Source organism: Struthio camelus, chromosome 4 (assembly GCF_040807025.1).
Source record: "Struthio camelus isolate bStrCam1 chromosome 4, bStrCam1.hap1, whole genome shotgun sequence".
In the NCBI taxonomy this organism is placed as follows: domain Eukaryota; kingdom Metazoa; phylum Chordata; class Aves; order Struthioniformes; family Struthionidae; genus Struthio; species Struthio camelus.
Genome location: NC_090945.1, coordinates 74,889,192 through 74,909,885, shown reverse-complemented (window position 1 = coordinate 74,909,885; position 20,694 = coordinate 74,889,192). Strand labels below are relative to the sequence as shown.

At 36.9% G+C, this 20,694-nt stretch overlaps 1 protein-coding gene across 2 annotated transcripts in view; it reads right to left on the bottom strand.

Annotated features, from left to right (window-relative positions):
* The window catches only part of SORCS2 (sortilin related VPS10 domain containing receptor 2), a 552,296-nt gene that overhangs the window by 17,634 nt on the left and 513,968 nt on the right, over positions 1-20,694 (bottom strand). For both annotated transcript variants that reach the window (XM_068943433.1, XM_068943434.1), the window contains exons 19-25: positions 19,999-20,185; positions 15,907-16,040; positions 14,102-14,225; positions 12,127-12,239; positions 10,357-10,482; positions 5,879-5,978; positions 4,323-4,425 (exon numbers count right to left, since the gene is read on the bottom strand). In XM_068943433.1, coding sequence (XP_068799534.1) covers positions 4,323-4,425; positions 5,879-5,978; positions 10,357-10,482; positions 12,127-12,239; positions 14,102-14,225; positions 15,907-16,040; positions 19,999-20,185 — 887 coding nt within the window. The remainder of the gene's footprint in view (positions 1-4,322; positions 4,426-5,878; positions 5,979-10,356; positions 10,483-12,126; positions 12,240-14,101; positions 14,226-15,906; positions 16,041-19,998; positions 20,186-20,694) is intronic.

Genomic DNA, 20,694 nt, shown 5'->3' with positions numbered 1-20,694 from the left:
GATAACACAGTTCTGCTCCAGATTGTTGAAATAACCCAAGAGGGGGCTCATTTACCAAAAGTGGCACCTGGTAGTACCATGAAAAAAAAGAAGTACATACAAAATTGTATGAATTTGGTTGAAGTAGATCCATAGACATTTCTGAAAACAATGCATGCAACTTTAAGGACACAGGCAGTAGTCTGCGTGCAAATTAAAATATGAAGATTTCCATACTCTTTCAGAGAATAAAATTTGCTAGGTAAAATACCTAAGCAGAAAAAAACCAGTAATCTGCGCTGGTTTGGCTAATCTTAAAATCCTGTTGTTGTGCGGAAGAAAAAGAGTAAGAAAAGGATGATTTCATATATTCCGCTAGTAACATAATTAATATATAGCAGCTTTGATGTGGCTAAAATATAATTCTCCCTCCTCTACTTTGCTTAGAGGAGATAGTGCTATTTCTCTTCTCTGTATGATTGCCCAGGACCTCACACTGTGGAGGCTTGCTCTGAAAGGAGGGAGAAATCTTTTCTGGATGGCAATTTGAAACCCACAACAAATACAAGTACAGTTTCAAAGGGAAAAGAAGAAGTGTCCTTTTACTGAATCAAATTTAGTAAAGATGGTATGGTCCAGAAAAAATGCATGCAGGTCCCAGATCTGTGTTTAAAAATGGGACTGATTTCTCAAAAATATTTTCCAGCCGCTTCATACTGCTCTAGTCAAAGGAAGCAGCCGTAGCCCATTTTACCTGGATGGTGAAGCAACTGAACCATATTAGTGAGTACAGTAGCATATTGTTAGCATGACGCATGAGACTTGATTTCTATACTCAGAAAGTAAGAGCAAAGAAAAGGAAAATTATTCGTGGCTTGCCTGATATCCATGTTTTTTACCTGCACAACCTCTTGCTTCACAGCCACAGTGAGTTTTGGCAGCCAGGAGATTAACTCTCTCTCATTACTGCCACACAACACCACTGAAATTTTACAAAAAAAAAAAAAATTGTCTAAAACCGTCTTTGTTCACTAGTGGACTAGTATGGGACTAGAATTGATCTTTAACAATAATAAGCCTTTATCATTTAAAATTTACTTTCCATTTACTGAGCAAAAATAGCCCTTATCTGATTTGTTTACTTACTAATGACTACAAAAGATCAAAACCCTGCATGCAGTTCCCAAACTCTTTGTGCTTTGGCTTTTTTGTCTAAAGCAACTAACTACTCTTGGGATGCCCACAAGTCCCAAGCTCCATGGATTCTAGTATCACAGGTTTTAAAGTACACATTCATGAGAAGAGCTCAGAAGGTAATGTGCCTGCACGCACAAAGAGACCATCAGGCATGCGTGTGCGAGGCGTGGGGAAGTAGGGGACAGACAAAATGATAAATGCTTGCAATTTTTCTGTAGATAAGAACAGAAGGCAACAGTCTTCCTAGTCATTGTTTAATTATTTTGGATTGTAGTCTATCTGAAACAATGTAACAATATTCACAATCATGTAATCATTAACTAGACAGTCGTGACAGCTCGACTATGCAATCTGACATAGCACAAATCTCACTTCCAGACACAAGCTGGGCAGGGAGTGCAGTGTGTGTATGTGTAAATACATACGTATACGCGCGCGCGCGCGCACACACACACACACACGTATGTAATACTTGAGCGCCTCAACACTCAGCAACCATCAGGCAGTTTGGGCCATATTTTTCCATTTTCTGTGGAGGCTGTACTACGGTCTACACTGAAGTTCACAATTAGGAAATGGGACTTGGCGCTACTTTTTACATTTTATCCTAAATCCTGAATAATTCCTCTGTTCTTGGCAAATATATGAAATGTTCTCACATATGAAAATCTAACTTCCCAGTTAATCCAATTCCCATCTTTAAGCCTTAACTGCAGGCCAATATTTTCGTCTTTTATCTTTTCAGGTATCAAACCTAAGTAAGGAACTGTCTTTTGGGCTAGCAAAGAGAGAGAGAGTAATTCAAGGCATGTTCACACAATCTTTTGCAGACAATCTGCGCTGCTTGTGCCCCGATGGCAACTGGAAGTCCTGTAGATCCAACCCGTGTAGTGATAAAACTAAGACTAATAAACCTTCCTCTGACTCAGGGAAAAAAGGAATTTTAAGCCTTATCTGAAGGGAGTATCTGACTATCAACTTACATAAGGGAAAAAGGAAAGCACAATCAAGTGTCTTCTGTCTCCCCCTTAATTTTGTGAATGGTACATAAAAATTATCGACAGTATTAAAACTTCAAGAACTTATACATTTCTCTAACTTCTATATGTAAATAATTCACTCTTACATTTGCATTTGGTGTCTGAGTTAACATATGGTCCAGAAAGTGTTATTCTGCTGAAATTACAACCTAAAATTGAATTTTTTTGGCATATTGTATTCTTTCAGCAAATTTGTTATTAGTATACAGCTGCATAATATTGCCGAGCCTTCTTTGTGCATTACAGATTGGTTTGTATCTAATAAAGGACGCTTCAGTTTCATAGCTTCAGTCTTTATAGGCCAGTTTGTAAACTTACACACATTAACTGTACTGACTTTAGAGGGACTATACTTCCAAGAAAGTACTCCAAGGGGATCCAGCTATTTACTATCAGTCCTTACAAACACAGGAAGGATTTCTTTAAGTGTGATTAGTGATTTGGGTGGGAGAAGAGTTCACAGGGAGCACTTGGGGAAAATTGATTTTTCAAAAGATTGATTAGTGCTCAATATGTTTTGAAAATCATATTGCATAAAAAGGATGCAACTGAAAAAAACTCTCATCTCAGAAAATCTTAACAGTAGTATTTAAAAAATAATTCTGTCAAATATCTCAAAAATAGATATGATACAGACTAAAAGCAGATATTACCGTACGGTCATACATCAGTTCAAACGATTTCCATGAATTATATATGGAAGCATGTGAGGCATTAAGGCTCACAATTTGCAAAGGGTATTACAGTTTTCTCCTTAATAAATGCTATATTTATAAAAAATGGTCCAGTGGGCATTTTAGAAAGGACTCAAAAATATTTTTCTTTTCCTCTTAAATATTTTATACTTCTTTTGCCATGCAGTAATTGTATCTGTTATTTAATTGCCCTCATTTAAGAGCTAATAAAAACGTTTAAATCATATAGCCTTCAAATGATATCACAAGCAAGTTTTATGATCCCACACTACAAACAGCAAATCCTCCAAGCATTGCTACTGAAATAATATAATTACATCACATCAACCATTTTTATGTTTTTTTCTACTGCAGGCTCCAAAAATAGTAAAATGGATTTTTATTCAGTTGTAGAAAGAGTCTGATAAAGAACTCTGTCCTTTGTCCTTGAGAGCAATCAGTCAGTATGAGCTCTGAGACTTAGATCCTGCAGTGAGAAAATGAAGAGACTTTTGGCAGAGAGGGTTTTTCTCTGCTGACTTAAACTCTTAGCTAAACAAACTCTTACTTAAAAGCTATCTACTCTTGCTGCTACCACAAACTCTGTGCCACAACCATTTCAAAATAAACTTATGTTTATTTTGAATAAAAATCATTTTTGAAATAATGAAACAAATCAATAGGAGTGCTCACTGAGTGAGGACATCAGGATTTTATGGTAACAAAGGTTTTTGCCAGTATGATCCACCCCAAAGCTTCCAAATACCCAGGACAAAAATAACAGGAGCACAGCCAGTGATAAACAGATGAACAAGAACAAAGTTCCTTAAGTTGCACATCATCCTAGTAGCAATGACCACTACCAATTGTAGACTAAAGATCTATCAGAAGTGTTAAGGGCTGATGTGGTGTCCATTGTCAATTTTGGCCTTACATAAAACTATTTGCAGAATTTGTTCTCCCCTCAACACACCCTACTGTTAAATTAACACTGATCTAGTTCCATTACCTATGAGTTATCTTATTCGAGGTGACATTGTCCCAGAAATTAGAACCCGATGAATGCAAAGAGAAACTCCATACAGTTATATGTTTTGACAAAACTACTTTTTTAAACAAATCAGCATTGCAGATCTACTCATTCTCTTGATGGCGTTAGTTTATTCATAACTTCTAATGCTAATGACATAGGAATTAATTAGCAATAATATTTTAGCTCAGCTCTCCTTCTTGACGATATTATTTAGATAAGCTGAACAAACTCTCCATAGTTCCCATGTTTGAAAAGTTCAGAAAAACACAGCTTTCAAAGTGATGGGCTTTTTGCAATCCCTCAGGAAAATCTCCTTTTCAAATAGCTAACTGTATTTTGCTGATGCATGGGTAAATTCAATTCTTAAAATATATGTAGCATTGATTAAGGTTTACTTGCCTTTTAAACTTGTAGAGGATGAAAGCCCCGACTATGACTAGACAGATGACAAAGAGAACTACAATAGCCCAGTACCCACTGCCTCCTCCAATCCTTTGAGAGTCTGAAATAAAAAAGAAATTAAAAAAACAGTTTAGCACATCCTCTTTCAGACTAGTCACATCCTTGGGCTTTCTTTTGAATTGCTAAGTCAAAAACATTTGTTGTTATTTGTGCAATCTCTTCTCTTCTCTCCATCTGTAGCTTCTTCAAACAGGCAATAACACAGAATTAATTGGTGACTTACGATTGAAGGAGAGAGGTCCAATTTCAAAAAGAACATCCAAAGAATTAATTATTTGCATGCCTTGTTTTGTTTTTTCTAGGAATCTCAAGTTATCATAGGAAATGATCACATACCCTAACTACATACTATGTAAAAGCAAGGCTGCATTAATTTCACAGAGGGAGAAACTACGGCTCTGAACACTGAATAGCAAAGGCTAGAATGAACATGGGATTCTTTTAATTCTAGCGTTTTGTCCTGGCTAATGAATGTTCTCTCTTTAAGCAAGTGATTTCTACAGTGATCAGACTAGATGTTGCAGCAGAACTGTAGCATGATACTACATTAAAGAGGCTAGATAAAAAGATACCTTTGTTTTTTACAGGGAGCTGACAGATAAAATATCACTTACATCAGTACTTCCCTGAATTGACTGTGGCCAGCTAAGGTGTTCTGCCACAACGCATTTGAGTAACAGACAAGACTATATTATGGGAGATGACACACAAAGATTACAGGACGCACTAAATACAAGGTTCTAATTAAAGCTGAACCTTCTGGTCAAAGCATCACTTTAACACCTCTCTGTTCAAAACATAGGCACATGCATGAGCACACACTCTCTTCAATCAGTTTCTAACCACAGAGTGAATCCAGAGGCACAGAAAATACATGCCAGTAAACCCTGTTTCCAGTTATTTTAAACAGGAGCTGGTAGATCATATATCTCAGGACAGGACTGGCAAAGCAGTGCAGCACTGTGTGGAGTTCCTACAGCAAGCTTCAAATCTGTCTACGAGACACAGCTCGGTATCATGCGGAGACACAAGGCTATGTCCCAGATGCATGGAGTTTTATTAGCACAGTTAATGACAGCTGAAGTAAGGAAGCTCTGCTTTCTTGGCAGCTAATGCAGCCAAAGCGCGTTTAACTTCACCAGCTGTCTTTTTCTGAAGCCAGGTTGGCTCTTCCTTCATGGCAGTGTTTTGTTCAGTATAATCGTTTACTTAACGCCATGGTTACACAGAAAAGAGCAAGAGTGAAATAGGGGCAAGAAATTTCTGACACAAACCATAAGGTGCAGTGAAATGAAAATATGTAAGAAAGATTTATTGATGGTGATTGTTAACAAATACCAAGTGTGTGTATATGTATGTGTGTGCGTGTATGTACATGTATACACACACACACACATATATAGCTATAGATATCGAAATTTTCTCCTCAACCTATCAGAACTCTAACAGACATTCACAGGTTGGTCTGTTGGGAGCTTTGTTTATATATTTACCTGAACTGGAGTCAGCTAAAGTCACTAAGACCCAGTATCCTCCCCTCAGAAAGAAACTGATGTTGTGTGCGTTCAAGGCTTGCTTTATAGCCGCTATCCTCTGAAAATATAAGAGAGAATGTCAGACATCTTTCACTTGGTTCTACGTTGAGAGACTCAATGTTCTAAAGAGGAAAACCTCTCGTTCATTACATGGTGTGAAACTCAGAAAGCATTTGTCAACAATGAGCTGAAATCTTAAATAAATACCATATTTAAAAATCATGCAAAACTCTGCAAACTGTAAATGCTGAAAATGTCAAATCTCTATAGCCAAATCTTTCTTTCTGCTTACCAAACCCTTCACATTTACCCATTACGTGAAAGACAGCATTTCATTTACATGCTCTGTTTGGTTTACCTCGATCATAACTCACACAATCCATAATCCACATAAAAATTGTATCCATTCTTCTAACCATACCATCAGACAAACTGCAATGTCACTTTAGATTTCTTGCTATGAAAAGTAACTATTTGATAGTGAACTGTGTCTTATAATTTAACTCACTTCCTTAGCTGTAACAGGATGGATTCCATTTATATCTTTTTTTTTGACAGTACTCTGTACAAAGACATACTTCCATCCATGCGGAAAAAGTTAGGATATTTTTTCTCCAGTGGACAGAACACACTAAAATATGGGCTCTCACATTTTTATGGAGCAGAACGATTAAATATACCATCATATCCTAAGCCCAAGTGACAAATTGTCTGAATTTTCCCTTTCACTTACTTGTGTCTTCAACATGGGTAATTTTCTAAAAGATCAAAGCCAGTTTTATAGTCCATGCCTTATAATTTAGAATACGACTTCCCACAGGACGCCAAATTAGAAATATACTTTATATCCATGAAACCTTCAAGAGCAACTTCTTTTATGATATTATCAATTATGGCACTCATTTCTGACAAGCCTTTGCAGTATAATAGATAGAAATCCCTGCAGTCTCCCTCATGTATGGACAGGGACTTCACAAAAGTTCAAATTCAAATATCCTCAGTCATGTTGAGGAAAATCTAACTTCTGAACTGGCTTTATCACATTTTTTGTGGGGTAATTATTCAACCCCACAAAATTATACCCCAGGGTGGTATAAGCATGGCCTCAGCTACTTTACAAGAAAATTACTCCAGATAGCTCTTAAGTATTTATCTTTTTGCCCAAAGCCTGAAAAGAGAATACATATCACAACTATATTGACTAGCAGACTTTAAAGCGATGCTGGCACTGCTGAAATAGGGGTACTTAGTCTCTGTCTAAGCTTGCTCACACAGTAGTAGGATACAATGCAAGAGGGATCACTACTTTAGGCTAACCTAACTTTCAGGCACTAAATGCAATTAGTAAGCCCCATAACTTGTCTTTGGATACATCATATTTTCCTGGCAGGTATTTGAGGAATCCAACATTTGCTTTGGCTTTGTTTAAGGAACTAAGACTTGTTCACTATTTCTATCTCCACCCCTGTGTTCCCACCCAGACCTATAGGAATTACACTTCCAAAGGTCAAAGATTTGAATCCAATTTCTCATTTTTAACTATGAATCCAGCCACAGGTTCTGGTTTGTGCATTTATAATGATAAGACTGATGAATGTTTCAGTATTCATTAGGAATTTTATGCCATGAAGTATTTATTGAGCATAGCAGTGTTACCCTCCAACTTTTTAACAAATAAACTCAGTGTTCTGAGCTCTCTAGAGTCTCTAAGTTAAGGTACTTAGAGTGGCATTTGAATTTTATGTCTTTTTTTTTTTTTTGGTACGCTTTCCAAGGATAAAATTTGAGAACATAAACACGACAGCTCTTGTACCGTGGTATCAGAATGCAAAAAAAATCCCTTCACTATTCAAACTCTTACCCACCTGCTTATATATCCAGGGATCTTACTTGCCCATTCTGCCAAAGCAACTCATTGGAATTTTCATTTAGTAGCTTGTCTAGATAGATCCCTAAATCTTCTTCAGGGTCACTGCTTTCCTATAGTTTTAATGCACTTTAATTTACTCTTTCAAATGGATTCATCCCACCCGATATCAGACATGTAATGAAAAGTGTTTAATTTAAGAGACCCTGTCTTCCTCTGTAGTCAATGATATGAATAAAATACTTCTGAAATTGCTATGTTGTTAAAATCAGGTGAGAACACTCTCAGTTTTTATTTCTACATGCATAAATTTATGTTTGAAAGTAAGTGGGCTTTTGTCTGAATGGAAACAAATTACAGAATTATTCAAAGGGCTCCTCTTTCTACTGTACTTTCAGCTTATTTACAATATTTGTATTGCTGGCTACTTTTATCAGTACTGACTTCTGTTCCAGGTCACTAATGAACTTAATAAATAGCCTCAGGTCATATAAATCCATGTAGAATGCCACTAGAAACTCCTCAAAGGAGGTGCTCTCTGCCTGAACGAGAAATTTAATGGAGCTTCTGAAATCACACATTATCCTAAAATTAAAAGGTTTGCTTCCAAGAACAAATGGGTTCTCTTTAAGGGAAGACATTCATAACTACGTCTAAGGTAAAGATTTTAGGGGCACCTCAGCCCAATGTGCAGAAAACATTCTGAGTTAAAGAAGAGACCGCTCAATAATGCCAGAACACAGATTTGAGAACTGGCACCAGCAGCACAATAAATATCCTTTCAGTGAGGCATGAGAAGAAAGAAGTGCTGAGGGATTTCAAGATTCTCTACTGTTACATTCATCTCTAAACAAGTGTTACTATGAGTCCTTTTCTATTGACTTAACCAGTTACTGCTTTAAGTTTACACAGGGCATATTTTAAGGATGTTTCCTGAGTCCTAATGGATTCTGATACAACACATATTTTATCAAACTTGTGCCACTCAGTTCTAAATCAACAAATTTATATGCACATGTCAACAACTAAAGTAGTGTCCCTTCGCAATAATAAAAAAATAGAAATTTAGGCAGCTTGCTCAGAAGTCTGGCTCTACAACCTGCACTCTAAAAAACAATCAAAGCGCTGGGATTGAGACTAGCATACTTCACTTCTTCATTACATAGGATAGGTCGCTATATTTGCTCCTGCCTTCCTTTTTTCCCTCATTTGCTCTTATTTTCTGCACGTGTAATCTCCAATGACCACTGGTGTGACCTGGTCCAATTTAACAGTGTCAGAAATGTAAAACTGTTCTCCAGATTACAATTACTTTCACTTTTCAGTGCTCCTATAGTCCCAGACAGCCCGTGCAAGGTCAGGTCTTAAGGGGGGACTATTTATTATAGAAATTATGCCCTGCTAAATTACAGTACTCTTTTCCATAGCCCCACTGAACAGAAGTTCTCCCAAATCATTTGCAACATGTGACTGTTCTTCTTTACTCCTTAGAGTAACTAGCAGAATACTTCATATATATACAAAATAATATATATGTATTTACATATATATATGCGCACACACACACGTGTGCATATATATATGTAAATACATATATATTATTTTGTATATATTATATATATTATATGTGTGTGTGTATGTATACATACACATGTGTACACACACACACATATATATATAAATAGAAAAGCCCTCAGAATATAATTGAATATAATTGATAATATTATCGATTGATAATAATTGACAATATACTTCAAGCTGCCCTGAAGGACAAGTATCATGAATCACAAATTAGAAGCAAGGGCCAAACAGTTACGTGATCTTCTACTGGCCTAAGGCCTTTTATTACAGAGGAGATATGGTTTGGAAACAGGGAAGAGGAATCTTGCATCTAACCTTATGTCTAATTTTCACTGCTGTGTTTTCATTCACTATGTTGGTTTCTTGGTAACTGAAAAGGGTATTTGCTCATAAAGGCAGAAACTACCTGCTTGATCCTCTTTACAAAATAGGTCAACTATTAAGCTTCTGCTTCACTCGGATCTGAAATCTAAGACATGGTTCTTCCCTCTTTAGAAACACCAGTGTTCAAAATACACTTTTTGCTCTACTGTATCTTCACAGACTGGCATGCTATCACTGTTGTTTCTGTTTTAAAAACATCTCAGTATTAATTAATCTTGAGAAATACACTGATACCAGTAAGCACTAGTTTATGCTGGGGAGTACAACATCTGCTGTCGCAAAAGTACTGTATGTCTGCAAAGGCATCAAGAAGGACTGATGCTCAGTCTATCATAGGATAGCACTGAGTGGGATGATAGATAATTGCTGCTTCTCTCTCTTCTCATGTGGTAGGATCTGTCCCTGAAAGCAGAAGGTGCACTGTACACAGTTAAACACAACAGTCATAACTATTCCTAGCATTTACGTGTCTCTTCAGATGGGAGTGAGATCTTCACGTGGTTAGGGAGCACCTCTTAATTCCAATAAAAACAACTATAGTACAGCCATTGATTTCAAAATAGGATGAAGTTTGTCCTAACTAGACACACATTTCTCTGATTACCTTATCACTAGTTACACTCCTCTTCCTCTTTGGTTCGTTTGCTGGGAGTAGCACATGCAAGTCAGCAGTTGTGGGCAGACCAGGTTTCACAACCGTCACAAGTGTTTCTTCAGGTATATTAGTTTCCTGTGCAGACAAACGTATGTGGTAAATTACAGGACAGTGTGCTTTAATTTTTCACTTCTAATATTATAAAAAATACGTAAGTAATTCCACATAGGTCTTTAAGTCTTTAGCGTTCAGATCCTTATTATTTAGAGTGGATTACACATGAAGTTAAATTACAAACAAAGCCCAATATTAATTAACTGTGAGCTGCTCTTTGCAGATTAGAAGTGCTAAACATTGTTATCACATCAAAATGTTTTACTGGCATCATGCAAAGAGACAAAACTAAGTGGTATGCAGTTTTAGCAAAACTCTAATGGTTGCATTTTTTTAGGGTGACTTTGAAAAAGAATCCTAAACGATTCAGGGTTCTTTGCAGGCCATTCACAGGCTTAGTGGACTTAAAAGAGCATATTCATTCTACCTAACTTCAGCTTAGGGAGGCTACTTTTCCAAGTGTGTTTAATTGGCAGAGAGAAGTCTTCCAGAGAGCGATTTAAAGCATCTAGGTTCAGTTCCTGAAATTGTTCTTTACAAATACCTGCACCCTACCCACCCCCACTGCAAGTCAAATGCAGCCTGGCTTTCCAAATGAGTTTTTGCAAACTTTGTTTTTAGTCCCACGTTTCTTCCTGCGTTATATAAGACAGTGATAAAACCCTACCACCACCACCCTGGGCGTTTCTCAAACAGATACTGAAATTCCATTAAATTGTTCATATACTTTGGTAGATGATTTAGTTAGTTGTTTGACTGACGCTAGTTATCGACGGGGTTTAAGCAGATAAAAGCGGAAATGTATTTTGATTTGACATATAGTATGTGAACCTAAAAAAAGCAGGAAATGGTATGAAGTTAAAATCCCAGATCCTGAATTCCCATATGCACTACTGCAAACTCAGAAGCTAAGTCCAGTGACTTCGGTGGCAAAACCTGCACAGTAAAGGTGAATATTTCTTCACATGTAACCATTTTAAAAACATTGCCAACCCACAAATCAGTGATATTCTCCTCAAGAGAAGTCAGCATGCGCGTACTCCATTGTTGGCAGTGTGTGTCTCTGAAGAATACAGTTCTAGAGCTCTCTGTTTTTACGGAGTGCTCTTTACCTATGCCACAGAACTGGCATAAGTACTTGTATTTCATCTACAGGAATCAGCTGTTCCCAATCCATATTTCACGTGCAAACACGACCTAAAAAAATGGGTGTAGCAAATATATGCTCATGCATTTTATGTAATTTTCAGAGTTACACATATGACATTGTAAGTTCTGGTTTGTTCTGGTTTTTACCACAAGATCAAGTCTTTTATATTACACAGTACCTTTTAGTTAACCCCTACGTATATCATGTTTAAGCTACTCTTCCTGTTCTGGAGTCCGCACTATTTGCCAATACGGCTATCCCAAATGCCAGAGACCAATATATAGCATTAATTGCCAGTTAGGCTGTATTAGAACTAAACTTTCTGTACTGCAGTATCATTACCCATAGACTGCATGTAAAAACGACACTAAGCTCAAACCTATTCGCAATGTGGCTCATGCGGTTCATTTTATTGTTTTGCTCTGCCTACTTTTTTCTAAATGAGAAGGCACTAACTTAACCTTCAAGCTTTATGACTGGAGAGGGAACATTTTATGAGCAATCTGAGAGAGCACCTTTGCAAGAAGTCGTGTTACTACTCGCCCTATGTCTTCCCTCCATTCTGGTATGTCAGGGTTGTATGTGTCCAGGCGCTTAGTAAACTTCAGAGAAAGAACATGAAAATGATCTGGAATAGCAAAAGAAACATTTTTGGAACAATTAACATATAGGATTGCAAAAACAATTTTGTAGAAAAAAAGCTGAAAATATATTTTTAGTATTATTTTATGTGCAGTGTTGCAGTACCTAGGAAACCTATTGCTATGTGTTGTTCAAAAAGAAAAAAATGACAAATCCTTCCCCCAGGAGTCTATAGTCTAGGCAGCATGAAGCAAGATTACATTCCTGTCAGTCAGTCAATTTCTTTCTGTATTTTCCTCAACATCATCAAATTTGTGCCTAAAGATAAAAAGGCAACAGGAAAAAAAAAAAGAAAAAGATTTACATTCATGCTCTGGGATTATAACCTTCCCAATGACTTTTTCTTAAGAAAATACACCAAACAAACAGGGTTGGTTTCTTTTGTTTTTAATGGGAATATGCCAATGGATTCTAGTCTCACTGAATCATAAACATCTGTTTTTTGCTCATTTCATGTTCCTCTTTTTCATGCAAAATGAATACTTACGTATTCCATAAACTGGCTATGGAAATAAGAACAGAAATGATATGCCTAAGGCTAACTACTGCACTCTATGAAAGAATAAAAATAAGATACACTCACAACATTTTTGTGGATATTGTCCAAAATATCTGAAATGCTACAAATGGGCTATTCCTCAGCAAACAGGACTCTATATAATCTCCCATTTCTCCTTACAGGCTCATTGGAAGAACACATGAAGAACTTAATGCAAAGCAGATAAAGAGATCCTTCGGACTGTATGAATGGTTCAAACCTGGCTTCCTGAAAAGCTCAGACAGAATCGAATTTTAATTTCTTTTTTTCTGAAGGATTTTTTTTTATTTCCCTCATGACCAGTACTTTCTTGCTCTTTGTATCAGGATTTGCCAATGCTAACAGTAGAAGTAATGTTGGAAAGCCAAAGTCATTGAACCAGTCACACTAATAAGGTTATGTTTTTAAAGCTTTCTAAAAAAATGGATGCACTTACAAGTGGTAGCATAAACATTAAATCCATTTATCATAGAAAAAGGGAGGGTTCATAAAAGCTGTGTTTACCGTGAGTGTGGTCTTTACCATTATTTTAAATTAATAAGTATACTAAAAGCAAAAATAACAGAATCTTCTTTCACTGTTCAGACAATAGAGATGTATCATTTTGTGTATCTCTAGGATATAGGAAGGCTTTTAGCTCTGCATAAAAAGGAGCTTTTTTAGATATCGCAACTGCTACATGTGACAGCACTAACTCCATGTGACTAATGGAAATAATTCCTCAGCACTGCATTTCTCATGGTATATCATACCTTGTCATCCCATTCTATGACACAGCAAAACACACCAGAACATAAGGCAAAACAAGAGCTGAAGGGTTACACGGTATTTACAACAGAGCTATCTTTGATCTACGCTCTCAGATAAACAACCAAAGGACAGGTTTCCTCAAATATTGTGATAAAAAGCAATTGTTTTACATTGGTTTTATTGTTGAAAATTTATACACAATGAAATTTTCTCTTTTCAGAGTACTAAAACTACCATACTTAGACATTCTAACAAATTCTCTAGTCATAAGCCAAAATGCTACTTTAGTGCTATTGTCCTGTATAGGGTTTAGGAACCAGACTAACATTTTCCATAAGCACAGGTAACAAAGGATTTCACAGGAAACCCTTCCATATAAACACAGTATTCAACTTCATGGGGTTACCTAATGAAGAGCTCAGCCCTTTAATTTTAGAAATTAAAAATGGCATTAGAAATGATTTTACCACAGGTTCTGTTTGCTAAGGGCCAGTTTAAGGGGTATACAACATAAGTACATGCGACAAACAAAAATATTCAACGAGAGTAAAGCGTCTTACCAAAAACATGGACAACCTTTGAATCCTGAAGCATGGAGTTCCCACAGGAAGCTTGCACTGTAACTCTGACTTCACCTATCTCCGCAAACCTTGCCACCAAAAAACTCTCCAATGTAAGAAGTGGCTTAAAAAACAGGAAAAAGTTCAAAATAGATTTTTAGCAAGAACCATGAGAATAATGTCTGAAGTGGTAGCCATTAAAAATATCAGCAAAAAAGATTTCACATGAATTTTCTGGAACACTAATCAATATTTTATTAAATTGCTCAATTACAGTTTTCAACACAGGAAGTTCCTTTCTCTTAATGGATTCTTTATCTATAGAATAGTTGCCAGATTGGGCAAATATTTCTTTTAGAATAACTGGCAGAGCATTAGGCTTTGATTCAAATCTCACTGAAACAAATGGATTTTGAATCAGGCTCATAAAGCTTTAAATGATCATATTCAATGAGCCATCTGCCTCAAAAAATGTGGGCTACAGTTAAGGTCAAATGGATTACTTCTGTCAACCTACAGCATGGCCCATGGAAGTTCATCAGCCTACTGTAACTTCAAGGTGGAGCTGAGATATTGTTTCCTGACCACACCTGTTTGAATTACAAAACCCTCCACAACACTGCATTGACCTGCCTGTTCTAACCACGGCCAAGTCAATAACAATGAACAGATCACAGAATCACAGAACGGCTGAGGTTGGAAGGGACCTCTGGAGATCATCTAGACCAACCTCCCTGCTCAAGCAGGCTCCTCTAGAGCATATTGCCCAGGATCACATCCAGACGGGTTTTGAATATCTCCAGCGAAGACGACTCCACTACCTCTCTGGGCAACCTGTTCCAGTCCTCTGTCACCCTCACAGTCAAGAAGTTTTTCCTCAGGTTCAGGTGGACCTGCCTGTGGTTCAGTTTCTGCCCGTCGCCTCTTGTCCTGTTGCTGGGCACCACAGAGAAGAGTCTGGCCTCATCCTCTCGACACCCCCCCTTCAGATACTTGCACACGTTGATGAGATACTTGCACACAGTCTTCTCTTCTCCGGGCTGAACAGGCCCAGCTCCCTCAGCCTTTCTCTCTCTCCAGTCCCCTCATCATCTTTGTAGCCCTCCACTGGACTCTCTCCAGTAGCGCCACGTCTCTCTTGTACTGGGGAGCCCAGCACTGGGCACAGTACTCCAGCTGAGGCCTCCCCAGGGCGGAGCAGAGGGGCAGGATCACCTCCCTCCTCCTGCTGGCAACACTCTGCCTAATGCAGCCCAGGATTATGGTAGACAGTACATTTACAAAAAGAAAGTTAATTGTGCTTATCTGAAAGTGTTCCTGCCTCAGACATGGCTCTTTCTCTCATGAGGAAAATGTTTTACTTATCTATTATGAAAAAAAAAAATTAATTTTTAAGAATTAGCCCAGCTAGACAAGAAATATTCCCAGTAGAAATATTTGGATATTTATTACTTGAGGATATTTGTATCTAGCCTTTCTATCCCCAAACAAATATCATTATCTTGTTTGAATGCTCTTACTATTTTGATACCCTTTTAGACAGGAAATGGTCCAGAAATTTAAACTAAAATGGAAATTTCAATTTTCACATAAGTAGCAATAAAAGAAAATGAACAGCCTCAAATATGTGATTAAACAATGGGATTCAGATAACGGTTGTCAGAGGATATAACTGGCTATGTGGAACGAAAGATGGTCTACATGAAGTCATATAACATGATAGTATTTTTGTTAGAGTAAAAAGTGTCACTCAATCTTTATTGGAAAGAGGTTGAAAATAATCTCAGTCAAAACCATTCATGTACCTGAAGATTGTTTCCTATCCACCAGTAGAAGACTGTCAAATTAGGGTTCTTGGGCAATACGATGGCTGTCAGATTCACCTCCTGGTTTCTGCCAATGACTGGAACCACTTCCAAATTTATAGCCTGCAGTGGAGCTGGACAAAGTTCCCAAAATGTCATTGAACAAGAGTTCATCAATTTACCAATGTCTCTTTCACCAAATGCTTCTCACCCGCCTAACGGCCTGCACAAGGACCTCACTAGGTCCTGAATTTATTTTTCCCTCCTCCTCCTACATCTGTGTGGAAAGGTATGTTTGGAAGGATCGCATTTCAATTAAATTTAAAAAAATCACAAACAAAATCCTAGAGCAATGTGACAGACGAACGTGCCCTTACAACGTATTTTTGTGTGTGCATGTCCAGTTCTAGAGACTAAAATCAAATATACCCCAGTTAAAAACGGGAAAAGGCAATCTCAGCTTTTTTGTTTAAGCAATGAAAGATCAAACAAACAGAAATCTAACAAACCTCTCAAATTGCTACAGGAAAAGCAGAAAACTGAAAAGGATAGTTGCTGACTATTCATTTTCACTACAAAATATCAGCTGCTAGACTCATATCATACATAATCTCTCAATAATATACACTTTAAAATAAATATGTACAGTGGCAGTATTTCTTTGCAAATCAAAATAGATAACTTCTGTACACTAAAATGGGCTTTTAGAATAAGTTTACGCCTTTCTGAACTTTTTTGCCTTTGAAGGTTGAAAACATTATTATAAGTATTTACATAAAATGTATAAAAGAAATTCATCACTAAAATGTTTTTATGTGCCTCCTAATGTTGTACATGTATTTGGCTTCACAGTAAAATAACACCGTTAAAACAAAATATCTGTTTACATCTTTTTCAGAATGTCCAAAGGTAAAAGATTTATAATATTATAAAGTAATAACTAGAAATTCTTAAGTTAAGTTGCAGTTTCTATTCAGGATACCAAAGCACTGTACAGTCCAAAATGCATTCATTACATAGAATGAATACTAACCCATTACTTCTTGTTTTAAGTGTCTTTTAACTCACTCAAATGCCTTTCATCTCAGTTCAAACTTAAAGGTACTTACACTAGTCCAAGGCCTTTCTCTTACTGTCTTTCATTAACGGAATCTGCCCATTCACTCCGACTAGGAGATTAAACCTCTCCGAGAGCGGGTAGCCTACACTCTACACAGCCTCCTTTTATCCACTTCACTTCTACCAGACTATTTGCTGCTTCACTGGAACATAAGATACTCTGTTTTTATTCTGAATTTTCTCTGATGACTTTCTACACATTTAAGTGAATTCAAGACATACTGGGTGTTTAAACAACTGGTTTTTTTAATACCTTCTTTATGAAACTGAATTAAAATACTCCTCCCATTGCTGGTGTTTTGGGGAAAATTCAGAAACTGTAGGAATTCCATCAAATATGTTATTCTTCAAAACAGGTTTTCTTTCTGATGCAAATTAAAGAAGCCTGGAGGGAATCTGAATCACTGTTTTGATATTGCAATATATTTAAATTTTATAAGAGGACCTTGATCACTTTGAGATATGGTTTTGGTTCTGAAGAAGATCACTTTCTTTTTAAATTTGTTTACAGAGTCAGTTGCTTGGCACTTGAATCACACCTGATTTTACAGTTTGCCATTCCTATATAGTAAAAATCTATTAATAATTATTGTGAGTCCTTCCGTGTGTCTGAGTTACACAATTCCAGAATGTATCTGAACAAACTTATTTGTATAAAAATTATGATAGAATTGAATGTATAATCAGGAATGAAATTGATTCATATGATTTCTGTTAAACCAAGCTACAATTTCAGTACATTTTTTAAAGCTTCTTGATTCTCCATATCAATTTCTACACCCCAAAAACTCTCAGCCTTTTACATTCACACACCACAGGGGTCATGGTTTCAATCACACAAAGAAAATGTATGTCTAGTCCTTCTTCAGTTTTTTTTTTTTTTTAATTCTGGGTTGTCTACACTTATTTGTACTAGCAAACTTGCTCTAGTTTTTCTTGCAGTTTATTATCAAGTTGTAGATTTTGTACTCTTCATCAGAAAGCGCCATTTATGTAATTGTTCTGCAATACAGGACATTCCATACGAATAGAACTTGACAGGAGCCAAAAATAATGCCTTCATCATTTGTCCCTCATAAAATCTACGGGGAATACATCCAAAGGAAAGAGAGTGAAAACTTTTATGGACAATTCTGCCTTCTTAATTGATATACCACAATGAAAAATGACCTTGAACCAACATTTCTCTGGTATTTTGAAATATCAGTTTAATTACTGCCAGCCAATTTCCTCAAATATTGTCACTTACTTAGAAAACTAAACTGTGTAAATCAGATACCAAACATCTATTCAAGCAGGCAGGGTATAATCCGTCCGTGATCCTTCCGTATCATATGCAATAACCAAGGGCAAGCTCAAGATGTGCTCAGAAATTAACCAACAAATCTGCTCTTAGTAATCTGTCCTGTCTGAGTATTTCAACACCAAAGTCCTTTAAGGCAGCGGTCATTTTATTCTTGAAAACCACCCCAGGCTCTGCGATCTGTAAATCCAATGCATAAAACAGAATTGGCATCTTTTCTTTTCACTGTTTAACCAGATGTAGGCCAAATCAGAAGCACGTTTTGAGAAAGTAATTGTTCAGCTTTCCATCAGGGCTTGTTACTGCTTGACATTCTCTGAACAATAGAAGAAATTCTCCCTGGAGAATGTGACACGGAGTGTTTGCTGTTCATTGCTTGTACAGATCTACCAGCTACTTCTCTGCTTAATCTACCTCTCAGCACCTACAAGCTCCTAAAAAGTAAAAGTCTTAAGTAAATTCTCCAACTCTGCAGCTGTAAAATGGCACTACCAGATTTAAAAAACAAAACACAATACAACAAATAAAGAAACATATAATGCAGCTGAGGTAGGGAATTAGTTTCTGATCCTTTCCATTTGATTTCAATAGCAGTTTTGCCATTAATAGTAATGGATTGGTCTCCATCTGCCTAATCAAGGCAGAACTGGAAAAATTCTGGATTCAGGGACACTGTATAGTAAAATACAGACATGTCAGCAGTTACTAGATAGGCTGGCATAAAACATACGGATTCGTGCACAGCCTTGTATGTGCTTTCAGGGCTTTCTACTATTCTGTGATGAGCGACAGAAGAGACCACTCACATCAGTGGGAAGTCGATACCTGGAGAACACAAGATGAGTATCTTTTCTCTTGATGTTACTTCTTTCTGAATTTTGGACAAACTAGAAAAAAGGCAAAGCCACAGCTGTCTTGAATCTTGAAGGAAGAGGAAAATTCAGTTCCAGTTAGGAGTTTCCTTCTTAATTTCAATTTTGAGATGACTGAGGTACATTAAGCTTCTGATGGTGCACGATATTCCCAGTGCTGTGTAGTTCAGTTCTTTTCTTTTAAATCTACTTGATGGTTTTCATTTGGGTCTTAATTAAGAAGGGATGGATAGTTCTTTGTCAAGTGATTGTGCCTGCCAACATACAGTTAAATTCAAGTAACACTTGAAAACTTTGTGAGGATAACGTTAATTATCTAAATTTAGATTCAAGTACTTCAACAAGTAACCTGACTTTCAGAAACGTTGAGACTTTAATTCTTCCACCAATACATACTTTTCGAAAATCATGCAAGAGCAGATATATTTCTCAGTATGTCTGTTCACTTGCTTCACACAGTGGACGTAGCCCGAAGCGCTATACTGCAGCTGCTGATTGCCAATGGGGTCTTGAGTCAGGACGAGGGTCAAACCTGAGATTTGAACTGAGCAATGTGTGCTACTTAATGCTGTTCAAAGACTAATAGACCATCCTTCTCCCAAATCTAAAGAAAGCTGTGACCTCCTAATACATTAGGTTTACAAGCCTCTGCATTAATAACACAGAGCAAGGCATGACCGTATGAGATTATCGAAAAGAATATATTTTTCCTAATTATAACTAGTAAATTTTTTGAGCTTTAGTTGTCATGAGCTTTTTATGAAGCTAAAAAGCAAGAAAACCAAAGAGGTGACTTACGATTAACTTGGACAAACACCACGGCCTCATCATGCCCAGCAACATTCTCAGCCTTAACCGATACACGATAAATCCCAGGGTTCTCGTAACGGTGACGAATGGGTTCTCCAGTCATTGTAAGGTTCACATATATTGCCTTAAAGCCATCTCCAAGATCCACCTGGTATTTGGTATTCAATACATCACCCTAAAAGGAGAATATATTAACAATATTTTAAATGACCAGAACTTAAATAGATAGGATACATTATTATCACCATTTCTTGAATAATAGCAGCATTTCCAGCACCCGCCAGATGTTTTAACATGATTTCAATAGTTGCAGTAAAACTATGAAACCCATTAAAAAGATTTTAGAACAACAGAAGTTGTGCGCATTAATAGGGATAATATTAATTATCCTCAGTAAGGCACTGTCTTAAAATAAACCATCCCAGACCACTAACAAGGTCGTAAGCATTCCACAACACAGAAACCTCCTTTCCTTGATGTGTCTGGACATTAACCACCACAATGGTGCAAAGCAACCCCACGTTCTAGGGTTACGCTCATATGATTGCAGACCACTGAGTACTGTAGCAAATTACCACTCATCCAGTGACCTGTGTTAACTGACCAAATGTGAACTTCTAACCTATGCAAACATAACGTAAAATTAATTGGTTTAGACCATCTTCAGAGCACCTTGTATAATTA